The sequence below is a fragment of the Elephantulus edwardii genome, unplaced genomic scaffold (genome assembly GCF_000299155.1).
Source record: "Elephantulus edwardii isolate Elephantulus edwardi_28Jun2011 unplaced genomic scaffold, EleEdw1.0 scaffold00234, whole genome shotgun sequence".
NCBI lineage: Eukaryota > Metazoa > Chordata > Mammalia > Macroscelidea > Macroscelididae > Elephantulus > Elephantulus edwardii.
This window is the reverse complement of record NW_006399984.1, coordinates 3,419,843-3,433,271: the sequence shown is the minus strand read 5'-3', so window position 1 is coordinate 3,433,271 and position 13,429 is coordinate 3,419,843. Positions and strand designations below refer to the sequence as shown.

At 41.5% G+C, this 13,429-nt stretch overlaps 1 protein-coding gene across 1 annotated transcript in view; it reads right to left on the bottom strand.

The window, feature by feature from the left end:
• LANCL2 (LanC lantibiotic synthetase component C-like 2 (bacterial)) overlaps positions 1–11,145 on the bottom strand; it is a 155,469-nt gene extending 144,324 nt beyond the window's left edge. Inside the window, exon 1 of the mRNA XM_006898597.1 lies at positions 10,942–11,145. Within this exon, the coding sequence (XP_006898659.1) occupies positions 10,942–11,145 (204 nt within the window). The remainder of the gene's footprint in view (positions 1–10,941) is intronic.
• Positions 11,146–13,429: the final 2,284 nt, after the last annotated feature.

Genomic DNA, 13,429 nt, shown 5'->3' with positions numbered 1-13,429 from the left:
GCTCCTGAGTACTTTAGAGAGGTCCCTAACAGCAGACTTTCCCATCACGATACGCTTTTTGATTTCCTGACTGCTGGTGCCAAGAGTGTTGACTGTGGAGTTGAACAGTGTAGAGTAAAATTAGTAAAACAGAAGATAAATCCTTTCAATCAGAACTTTGTGGGATACCATCAAAAGGAAGAACTTGCATGTGATTTGAATACCAGAACAGAAGAGGGAGGTTGGAATGGGACACAGAGAAATCACCTAAGACAGGATGCTAGAAAAATTCTCAAATACTATTTAAAAATCTCTCTTAAATACTAAGCAAGAAAATGAGCAAACCCTAAACAGGACAGATCCCAAAAGAAAAGCTCTAACACGTATCATAATACAATTTTTCAAAATCAAAGATAACAAAGACTGAAAATAAAATGGGAAAAACAAAAGTTACCTACAAAGGAGAACTAATATTAAGGTCTTTTCTCAGCAGAAACTATGTATAAAAGAAGAAAGAAAGCATGTATAAAACATAAAGAAAAAAATGTCAACAAAAAATTATATCTCCAGCAAAACTATTTGTCAAACATGATGGTAAAATCAGGGCATTTCTAAACAAACATAGATTAAAGGGAAATGATTAAATACCACCCAACCTTATAAGAAATACTACATGGTTCTCTACATACAGAAAATCAACAATGACAACGACCTGAAAATAACATACATGACAACACCATTCAAAAACTGACCCAGACATAGAAATAAACCAAGTAAAGTGATCTTATGACACTAAAAATAGGAAATCGCAGGTATTAGTCCATAAATGACGACTAGAAAGGAAACATAGGGAAGCAGTATAGTTACAAAATTTGTAAATGGAGAACTTAAAGTTATTTAAATCGCTTAAAATGTTTTAGTCTAACACAAAATGTTTTAACCTAAAACCGAATTGTTTTAGAATAGGCATAGGATATTAAATAATAATTTACAAGGTAACTCCAAAGAAAATTAACAAATCTCATCAAAATAAAAGAAGAAAAATTACTATAAAGACTTGCCATTGTTAGGTGCTATCAACTAGACTCACAGCCCGAACAACAGCTCTGAACCTTGCCCTATCCTGAGCGAAGGTCACCATTTCCACCACACCAGACCACATTGTCACAGTCACTGTGTCAATCCACCTCATTGAAGGTCTTCTTTCTCCTGTGCTGACTTTCTTCCCTTCCAACCATGATGCCCTTCACCAATGACTGGCCCCTCCTGACAATATACATGTTCAAAGTATATGAGATGGAGTTTTACCATTCTTGCCTCCAAGATGCACCCTGATTTCACTGTTGCAAGGACAGGCCTATTTATTCTCATGGTGGTCCACTGGATGCTCAATGCTGGTTTCTACCACCACAATTCAAGGGAATTGATTTTTTTTTAGTCACTGTCCAGCTTAGAAATGTACAGCAAGCAATAGAGAAGACCATGGTTCGGATCAAATGTACCTGATTCTTCAGAACGACACTGTTGTGCTCTAGCACTCTAGACAGTTCCTTGATAGCAGATTAGCCCAATGCAACTCTTCTTTTCTCTCTGCTAGTGACAAGGGTGTTGAGTATGGATCCAGTAATAAGGAAAAAGTTAACAACTTCCAGCCTTTCTCCAACTATCATGATGCTGCCTATCAGCCCAATGGTGAAGATTTTTATTTTCTTGATGTAGAGATGCAAACCATATTGAAGGCTATACTCCTTGATCTTCTGCAGCAAGTGACTCTTAGGTCCTCCTCACTTTGAGTAAACAAGGTTGTGCCATCTGCATAATGCAGGTTGTTGATGAGTCTTCCTCTGATCCAGAGTCCACATTCTTCTTAACAAAACTAGTTTCTCAGATGAGCTATAAAGCATGTAGATCAAATAGATATGGAGAAAGGATACATAATTGATGCACTCTTTTGTTGATTTTGGAGCATATAATGTTCACTTTTATTTACTGTGATTTTAATGAAAGTTTACAGAGAAGTTGAACTTTCATTCATTCACTGTTGCACATTTTCTTACCTACCCACCCCAGGTAACTTTAAAAAAAAATTCATTGTTGCATAATTTCCATGCCCCCCACCCCCTTTTAGTCCACTTTGCTATTCACTTCTTATTCTGGACTGTTGTCAAACAAATAATGCCTAACCAAATAATCTTTTTAAACAGTTCTTTTCTTCATCTGATCCAATGCAGTGTCCATTACTTATCCTCTCCTAAGTTTCCTCCCAACCACAATGTCAGTCCTTTTTATAGCAGTGAAGTTATGCAGTATTTGTCATGTTGTGACTGAGATATTTCACTCAGCACAATGTTCTCCAGGGTCACCCATCCTGTGTAATATTTTATTAGTTCCCTGTTTTTCAGTACTGCGTAGCAGTCCATTGTGTGAGTATACCACAGCTTATCTATGCATTCATTTGTTGAATGTTCACTCAGGTTGCTTCCACCTCTTTGCTATAAATATGTTCTCTTTCTCTGTACAAACAGCAGCTTCTTGGTCTAAGTATAGGTTTCACATGAACACAACCAAGTATTCCAGGATTCCCATTCTTCTCATCAATAGCCATAATTTGTTTTGATTCACAGAGTCAAATGTTTTTGCACAGGTGTTAAAACAGACAGAGATATTCTACTGGTACTCTCTGCTTTCAGAAAAGGTGGAACTGTAAAATAGTACAACCATTCTGGAAAGCAGTTTGGCACTTCCTCAAAAAGCTGAACACAGAAATTGGAATATACCCTGAGAAAATGAGAACTGAGGCACAAATGGAGATTTGTACACCAATGTTCATAGCAGCATTATTCACCATCGCAAGAACATGGAAACAGCCCAAATGTCCACCACAAATGAATGGACTGAGAAATTATGGTACATTCACACAATGGAATACTATGCAGCAGCACACAAGAGCAATGATTCTGTAAATTATTACCTAACTTTGGAGGGAGTGAAGAGCATTATGCTGAGTGAACTAACTCAGTCCCACAAGGATCAATATTATATAAAACCATTACTGGAGAATGAGTGTAAGGATCCAAGAGGGGTGGGAGATGTTGGAAGCAGAGGGATGAGGATGTGCAGGGAAAGGGGGATTAATCATGGGATTGTATAATTTGATGGATGAAGGAAATTGATTAAATTTGTTCTTGAAAACAATGTATTTGAATTTTCTAAATAAACTAGTAGAAAATTTTTTTAAAAAAAATCCATCTGACATCAGCAATGATAATGAAAAAAGTTCAGCAATGATTTTACTGTTGGTATACTGTTCTACCCATTTTTGGAGGATTGTTAATAATATTTTGCTTGCATGTGACAGTAATGATATTGTTCAATAATTTCCACATTGTGTTGGGTCCCTTTCTTGGAAATGGGAAAAAATACAGATCTCTTCCAGTCAGTTGGCTTGGCACAGACTGGTGAGCACATCCTGGGCTGCATCTGCCATTTAAAATACACCAACTGGTGTACTCTTGAGGCCTTATTTTTTGTGAATGCCTTTAGTGCAGCCTGAACTCCTTCTTTCATTGCCATTAGCTTTTGATCATATGGTACATTGCTTGCAGAAAGTGAGGAGGATTTGTAGCTCTTACTGTAGAAGATCAAAGAATGTCTTAGATACGGTTTGTACTTTAAGGTCAAAAAAACAAAAATTCTCATCCCTGGAGTGACAGGCAACATCATAATAGATGAATAAAGAATCGAAACTGTCAACAACATCATATTACTAGGAGCCACAATGTGTCACTTTTTACCAGCAGTCAGAAGATCAGGAGATGTACTGCACTGGAAAAGTCTGCAGTCAAGGACCTCTCAAAATAACTGAGGAATAATGATGTCAGTTTAAGAACTAAGATGCGTCCAATTTAGGCCATAGTCATTTCAATCACTTATTATGCATCTTAGAGCTAACCAATCGTTAAGGATGATAGGAGAAGAACTGATGTCTTTGAACTGTGGTGCTGGAGAAGAATACTGAATATTTACCATGGCCTGCCAAAAGAACAAACAGTTATGTTTTGAAGAACGTGTAGTCAGAGTGCTCCTCAGAGGCATAGATGATAAAGATTCATCTCACAGACTTTGAGCATATTGCTAGAAAAGGGTATTCCTTAGAAGGGACATCATACTTGGAAATATGGACAGCAAAAGAGAGGAAGACCTTCAAAGTATGTCCATCTTTATGTATTCCATTTAATTTTCTACACTGTCCAGTTTTCCTATATATGTTCAGTTTTCCTTCATATGATCCACATTCCAAGTATTAGTGGATTTTTGGAGCTATTCTTCCTCATTTTGGGTGTTTTCCAATCTGAGGGCTCTACCTCCACTGCTATAGTGAACTATGCATTATTATTATTTATAGGGGTTTTGAAGGCCTGTTATTTCAGAAGTGGCTGGTCAATCCTTCTTCCAGTCTGTCTTTAATTGGGGAGTCTGACAGGCAAGCATAGTACCCAAAAGAGCAGACAATAAACAAGCAAACATACATAAGTTCTTAAGAGCAGCAATGTGCAAATCATTCCCCCAGTACAAGAAACTGACAAGTGAATATGCCCCTAATGGTATACCTTTGGACAAGCAAGCATAGAAAGCATGTCAGAGGTAGCAGAGGCTCCCTCAGTGAGGTAGTGGAACAAGATCTGGAATGCCTGGGGTTCGAGTTGGCAGGGAGGACTGGTCTCCCTGGATGAGGTGGCAGTGCCAGGCAAGGCTGGGCAAAGGCCCAGGTCTCAGCTCTGGCAGCCTTTGGTCTCCCTGAGAAAGGCAAACTGTATGTTGAGCAAAGCATTGGAAAAGGAGGACTCTACAAAGAAAAATGTGGCATCAGGGTAGTAGGAACAATCTATGTTATGCAGATGACACAACCATGTTGACTGAAAGTGAGGAGGACTTAAAGAGCTTGCTGCAAAAGTTCAAGGATTACAGCTTTCAGTATGAATTACATCTCATCATCAAGAACACAAAAAGTCTTCACCACTAGGTCAAATGACAACATCACAATGGATGAAGAAAAATCTGGAATTGTCAATGACTTCACCTTGCTTGGATCCAAAATCAATACCCTTAGGATCTGCAGTCAAGAAATAAAAAGATTTGTTGAATTGGGAAATTCAGCTGTCAATGATCTCTCCAAAGTGCTGAGTAGCAATGATGTCAGAATAAAGACTAAAGTGTGACTGATTCAAAATCTTTTCAATCTGAGACTTAGACAAAGAATAAGGATGACAGAAGAAGTAATGCCTTTAAATTGTGATGTTATAGAAGAGTAGTGAATATCCCAAGGAGTGCCAAAAGAACAAACAGATGTGTCTTGAAAAAAGCACTACCAGCATGTACCTCAGAGGCAAGGATAGCAAACCTTCATTTCACATACTTTGGGTATGTTGTTGTTGAAGGTGCCTTCAAGTTGTGTGCCTAATAGCAACCTAACGAAAAACAGAAAGGGGTACACCTTCATCACTAAACTGATGTCACTGCTCTTCAGGACTTTGGAGAGGTCCCTGACAGCAGACTTTCCCAACATATTATGTCTACTGAACTCCTGACTGTTGGTACCAAGCGTGTTACAAGCAAAATGAAATCACTGATCACTTCAAAATTTTCTCCATCTACCTGAATGTTGCCTATTGGCCCAGTGGTGAGGATTTTTGTTTTCTCAATGTTGGGATGGAATCCATATTGAAGGCTGTAAATCTTAATCTTCTGCAGCAAGCATCTGAAGTCATCCTCACTTTCAGCCAGCAAAGTTATGTCACCTGCATAACAATGGGTGTTGATGAGTCTTTCTCCAATCTTGATCCTACATTCTTCTTCCCACAGTCCAGCTTCTTGAATGATTTGCTCAGCATATAAACTGAACAGGTATGGAGAAAGAATACAACACTGATGCACCCCTTTCTTGATTTTAAAACATACAGTGTTCTCTTGCTCCATTCAGAAAACAGATGGTTGGTCTAGGTATAGATTTCATATAAGCATAATTAAGTGTTCTAGACTCTCATTCTACTCAATATTAGCCATAGTTTGTTATGATCCAGGCATCAACTGTTTCTGCATACTCAATAAAACAGAAATAAACATTCTTCTGGTATTCTCTGTTCTCAGTTAGGAGCCATTTGACCTCATCAATAATATCCGTGGTGTCACAATCTCTTCTGAACCTAGCTTGAACTTTTGGCACTTCTCTGTCAAAGAATTCATCTAGCCATTTTTGAATGATCTTCAGTGGCATTTTGCTTGCATGTGGTAGTAATGATATTGTTTAATAATTTTCAAATTCTGTTGCATCACCTTTCTTGAGAATGGGAACAAATATGGATCTGTTCTAATCAGTTGGACTTCCAAATCTTCCAAATTTTCTGGCCCAGACTAGTGAGCATGTCCAGGGCTGCATCTATTAATTGAAAAATGTCAGATGGTAACCCATCAATTCCTGGGGCCTTATCCTTTGGCAATACCATCAACACAATTTTAATTCCTTCCCTCATCTTTATAATATAGCACTCTGAATGATTTTAGTATCAACCAATGTTTTTTGGTACAGTGACTCTTTAATTCCTCCATTTTCTTCTGATGCTTCCTTGATCATCCAAGATTTTACCTATAGCATATCTTAATATTGCAACTCACGGCTTCAATTTAGTTTTCAGTTTGAAAACTGTGGTGTAACTTCTCTTTTTATTCTCCCACAAGAACTCTATGCACATTCCATTTTAATACTTTGCTTTGTCTTCTTGAACCACCCTTCAAAATTTGTTCATTGTTCCTGATCCAGGGCATGGTCTTCACAGTAACTTGTTAATTCATAGTACTGATCATAATATGGACTGCCAAGAGAACAGAAAAGTCTGTCCTGGAGATGATGAAATGAGGAGGCAAGGATTTTGAAACTATATCACATAATTTGTCCTTCTTGTCAGGAGGAGCCAGTCCTTAGAGAAGGATATTATGGGCAGAAAGTCAGCACAAGAGAGGAAAACCCTGGATGACATGGATTGACACAGTGAGTATGGCAATGGTGTGTCAGAAATGGTGAAGTTGGCTCAGAATAGGAAAAGGTTTGGAGCTGTTGTTTATGTTGTTATGTGCTGTCAAGTCACTTGCAATTCATAGCGACCCTATATACAAGAGCCCTAAACCCTGCTCTATCTTGTGCCAGTCACACTGCCTCTGACACACTCATCCCGATTACCCTAGTCACTAAATCAATCCTCTTCATAGAGGGTCTTCCCCTCCTGCGCTGCCCCTCCACCCTCCCAAGCATGATGTTCCTCTCCAAGAACTGGTCCCCCCTTACAACACGTCCAAAGTATGTCAGACAAAGCCTCAGAATCCTTGCCTCCAAGGAGGAGCCTGGTTTAACCCTCTCCAGGATGAATCTGGTTCTTAGCAGTCCATGGTATCCTCAATACTCTTCTCCAGCACCACAGCTCAAAGGCATCAATTCTCCTTCTATCCTCCCTAGTCATTGTCCAACTCTCTGACGCATAACAAGTGATTGCAAAGACCATGGCCTGTATCAGATGCAACTTAGTCTTCAGCTGTTGTTTATAGAATTGCTATAAGTCATAGTCAATATGACAGCACATAACAATATACACAAAATTCTCTTATGTTAAATATAAAAAACCAAAAGCTAAACCATAAATAATTGTGCTATCTCTACACAGCTAAAATATTTAGAATCTTGGGACTCATGCCATTCCTTGATGTTTTCTACTTTGTAATTATATACTAAAGAAGAGGGAGGATGCAATTGTTTTGTTCTTGGGGATGGGAATTTTTGTTGTTAAAAAGATGTTGTTATTTAGTGTGCAGCTGAGCATGACCCTGGTCCTGCGTTACCATCCTCATCATCTCTTAACATATTTGACCCCTTGGGTGCAGTCACTGTGTTAGTCCATCTTTTTCTTTTTCACTGACCTCCACCTTTCAAAGCATGATGTCCCTCTCCAAGGTGTCACCCCTCCTAACAATACACCCAGGAGGAAGAAAAGACCAAAACAGATATTAGAAGAGACACTGAAAATTGCACTAGACCATTGAGAAGCCAAAGTATCTTCTTGTTGTTGTTATATGTGCTGTTAAGTCAACTATGACTTGTAGCAACATATTAGCTTAACCCTGTTCTATCCTAACAATCTCACCATCTCTGACAAACCTACCCTCATTACCCTGGTTATTGTGTCAATCCATCTCATCCAGACTTATCCTTTCCTACAATGTCCCTCCACCCTTGCAAACATGATATCCTTCTCCAAAGACTGGTCCCTCCTGGCTACATACCCAAAGTATTTTGAGACAAAGTCTCAAAATCCTTGCCTCCAAGGAGCAGCTTGGTTTCACCCTCTCGAGAACAGACTTGTTAGTTCTCATGGCAGTCCAGGGTACATTCAAAACTACTCTCCAGCACAACTCAAAAGGCATCAATTCTTCTTTTGTTATTCTTTCAGCTCTCAGATGCATAGCAAGCAACTGAGAAGTCCATGGCTTGGATCAGGTGCACCTTAATCTTTAGACTTTTCTTCAACACTCTGGAGAGGTCCTTGACACCAGATTTTCACTCATTTCTTGTTAAACACTGCAATAGCATCCTTATTCCAAGGACAGTATTGAGATAACAACTGGTAATAACCATGAAAGATTTTCTTTTATGCCAAAGGTTTAGTTGTATAAAAATTCTGAAAAATACATCACCGATATATGCGAAAATGGAAGGGATCTAAAGTAAAATCTGTATTGAAATATGAACTCTACATTATATAATTTAATCTTTAAAAAAGAAGAAAAGGCTGTGTACCACATTTAATAGTTTGCTGGATAAATAATTTCATTTAATTCAGTTATGTTCTTTCCTATGAGTTAAAAAGTAAGTAACAATCATTTATAAGAAAAGTGAAATATAGAGAATTAATTTGCTTAAAATGCCATATTTTATCAGTGTCTCTTTCAAAATTACCTTCTATTTAGTTAGGCAAAGTTTGCCTTTTGGAAAAAATATAAAATACGGGAGAACCAGGGAGGTGAGGTGGGACTTGGAACAATAAGAGTCTTTCCTTACCTTGTCATCTCACATAGTTTGGGCATGTTGTTGGAAGAGGTTAGTCCCTGGAAAAGGACATCATGCTTGGAAGGGTAGGGGTCAGTGAAGGAGGGGAAAATTCTTAAGAAGATGGATTGACATAGTGACTCTAACAGTGAGCTCAAGTAGAGCTGAAATGGTGAGGATGGAGCAGACAGGGGAAGGTCCACTGGGCCACTATGAGTTTTGACTTAACAGCACCTAACAACAACCCCCACCCTAAGAAGCAAAGTAGAAAAAGCTGATTCAAACTCATAATGGCCCTACAAATCATAGTAGAACTGCTGGAAGTTAGCTGGCAAATGGGGGGGGGGGAGGACCAGGGAAGGAGAGTCAATAAAGTGCTTTGCAGTTTCTGTTGGAATCTTGCCAAATAAACTCTTAGCGCACAGTCTGAGCCCACATAATGTAAAGGTTCCAACTGAGCAAATGTTAGTCTTCATCCAATCACAGTCTAGAGCAGCACATGGAAGCCAATGCCTCAGGAAACTGACCTGCAGCAAAGCAGGGCTCAAGACTCAAGTCACTTCATGAATAGAAGACCTGAGTCCACCAACATCATCCCATTGCTCTGAACATTACTGTCCCTCATTTACATCAAACCTAGGAGGCTATATAAGCACCTAATTTTTATAGCTGTGGTCGTTTTCACTCCTTTCCTTTCATTCTTCTCTCTGGAAAGTACTTTAACTCCTCCTTTTCTCTTTCAGCAAGTCATCTTACTGACCTTTATGTTTCTAGGGCCCTGATAAAACTCCACTTGCTGCAACAAAAGCTTAGCATACAATGGGGCTACTTCATACAAGTCAGACATGAGGTATTTTAAGAACCACTGAAATGGCTGTGCACTCTGATGTCTCCGTGGAGCATCCCTTCCTGTTGTATCCCAAAGGGCTCAAGTCATTAATCAGACCAAAGCCATGTGAACAGGTCTGCCCTCATGGTTCTCCAGACTGTAAAGCTTTACAGCAGCTCTTCTGGAAAACCAGGTGAATTCCAACTACCAACTTTTCAGTTAGGATCCGTGCACTTTAATTAATGAGCTTCCAGAACTCCCAAAAAACACGGTTAAGTGAACATTCACCCCTTCTGTCATTTCTAATTTTCCCTTCCAATTTAACGCATTCCTGGACACACCCACTGTTGTCTAAGCCTATTCGATTCAATAGAACAGAACTATGTATAGTTTCCAAGACCGTAAATCTGAATGGAAGGACGTCCAACATCTTTCTCCTGTTTAGTTCCAACTTCAGATTTTTCATTTACGAAAAAGAAATTAATCAAGTTTTGGCCACTGTATTAGAAGCATACAAGTCTAAGGTATATTAGGTAAAATGCGTAGGAGACTTAATCATAAAAAATGGCACATAGTGTTTATGAGCAATGATTTTTTTTTTTTTTAATGTACGCCGTAAATTCCCAGATCACCAGCCAGGCGTACAGATGCGATAAAAGGCAACATAAAACCCTGGAAACACCAGGGTTGTCAGTTTGTAAATTCTGCATCTCCAGGAATGAAAATATTCCTTAAGACTTCGGTAGTAAAGAAATCTACATATTGGATCCTGATGGTCACTTCCAAGAACCAGGAAAAATGTACTTCATAAATGTACTAAAGAATTTAGAACTTGAAAGATAGGAAACCCTCCCCAGGAAAAATCCAAATCCTTAGCACTTAAACGGAACGCGGACATCTCTAACGGTCCTCCGGCTGCGCGCTGCAGACTTCAGTGCGCGCGGGAGGCGGCGACTCTGGACCGGTGGACGCTACCAACTCTCGCACTCCCCCAGTGGCCGGCGCGGCCCAGGGCACCCACCCGTGCGAGTCCCCAACTCACCTTCCCATCGTTGTCAAAGGGAAGACTGAGCTCATCCGTAGTGGACAGAGGTCGAGCACAACCAGTCTCCTCGGCCCCTCCGGCAGCAAGCACCACGTTGGCGACAGCCTCATAGTCCAGGAAGGGATTGGTAAACGCCCGTTCCTCCATTTCTGCTTCTCCGCCCAGGTGCAACCTCAGCCTCTTGGACATGGTCTCGCCCATGTCCGCCCCGCGCGCAGTACACGATCGCGGCTTGAGGGTACGGTGCGCGGCCGGGGACAAACCTGGCGAGGCGTTTTTGCCTAACGCTCTCTCCCGGATCCTGAACTTCCCGCGCCGCACCGCGCCAGAGGGGCCCAGGACTCTTTTAGGAAGTCAGATCCTGCAAAGCGGAGACGCAGAAGGGGTCTGGGAACAGGAAAGACGTGCTTTTTAGTACTGGCCGGACAACAGCTGTCTTCCACATCTGGCTGCAGCCGAGTGCTCTCCACGTGGTGCCTTCGCCCAAGACCAGGAGCCTCTCGGAACCCGGCGCTGTTTCCGCCTGGGCCACCAAACGCCAGGAGCGCGGTCCTGGGCTCCGCAGCCACAGCCAGGAGCAACAGGGATCTGAGGAGAAGTCTGCAGCCAGGTATGCTGAGGCGGCGACTCAGAACTCGCTCAAGCCCAACCTCACCTTCGGGGTGGGACGCGCGTCCCCATCGCCTCTGCTTCCCGCCTGTGGCCCTGCGGGAAGAAGAACTTGCAGTATGCAGAGCTGGTCAGCGGCGATGAGCATGGCAGGGCTGGAGTCCCAGCTGACTGCAAAGGCCGCGGAGCCAGACTTCTCTCCTGCGCCCGAGCTCCTGTAGAAATTTTCTAGAGAAAACCCGTATACCAGGAGTGCGTGTCTGCTAGGAAAACCTGTAAAAGAGAATTTGCCTTCATTCAAGGTGTGTGCGCTTCACAGACCGGAGGCAGCGCATCCCCACACTCTCCATCAAAGTGCATTTTCGCCAGCCAGGCCCGCGACTGCTCTTGTACTAGACGCCAGAATAGAAACCGCTCCTTGTTTGATACTGGGGGCGGATGGCGGGATATCTTCTAAACAAAAGACTCTAAAAATCACCTAAAACCCTGCAAGGTGCATGGCTAGTCTCTCTGGAGAAGGAAGGGAGACCAGACAACCCCTCCTTATTCAACGTTATTGGGAGGGGGATGTCTGGAGGAGGAGCCATAGGCCTTCCTCCCCACCCCTAATTCTTTTTAGATTTTCTTTTCAGCCCCTTTGTTTTGACTAAGTGGAAATCTTTGGTTACAGTCATGTGCAAGGATAATTAGTCATCTTAAATATTTTACTTACCTGACTGATTACACGTTCTCCAGGAACATGTGCTTTAAAAGAGCACAAGCAAATAAACCGGTATTTACATAATCACAGTGTGATCAACTATTTCTGTTCTTTATTTCGTTTGTTCTTTCTTAGCTTTTTTGGAACGAAATAGTTGTACTCATTTCTCCTCCTTGAGGAACGTGACTTATTTCAGTATTCCATTTAACAAACACTGATTGAACACCAAATGGTCCTGTTGTTGTTGTTATGTGCCATCCAGTTGCTTGCGACTCATAGCAGCCCTAAATACAAGAGCTGTAAACGCCCGTTCTATCCTGTGCCAACCTAGCCATCTCAAACGCACTCATTCCCACCACTCCAGTCACAGAATCGATCCATCTCATAGGTCTTCCTCTCCTTCACCGCCCATCCACTCTCCCAAACATGATGTCCCTCTCCAAGGACCAGTCCCTCCTTGCAACATGCCCAAAGTATGTCAGACAAAGTTCAGATTCCTTGACTCCAAGGAGCATTGAGGCTTCATCTTCTCCAGGCCAAACCTGTTTGTTCTCCTAGCAGTCCATGATATATTCAACACTCTTCTCCAGCACCACAGCTCAAAGGCATCAATTCTCTTTCTATCACCCTATTCACTGTCCAACTCTGTGATGCATCGCACATAATTGCGAAGACTGGAGCCTGGATCAGGCGCACCTTAGTCTCCAGCCTGATGTCATTGCTCTTCAGTACTCTTGAGAGGCCTCTGAGAGCTGACTTTCCTAATGCATTTCATCTCTTGATTTCCTGGCTGCTGTTACCAAGAGTGTTGACTGTGGAGCCAAGTAAACTAAAACTGTTAACTATATCAATCTCTTCATCATCCACCCTGATGCTGCCAATTGGCCCAGTGGTGAGAATCTTCGCTGTCGTGATGTTGAACTTCAATCCATATAGGAGGTGGCAGTCCTTGACTTTCTGTAGCAAGGTCCTCCTCAGTTTCAGTAAGCAGAGTTGTGTCATCTGCATAACGCAGGTTGTTGGTGACTCTTCCACCAATCCTGACGCCACATTCCTCCTCCGCGTCTCAGATGATCTGTTCTGCATACAGATTGAAAAGGTATGGAGACAGAATACATCCCTGATGAACCTCCTTCTTGATTTTGAACCATGTAGTGTCTCCTTGCTCTGTTCTGA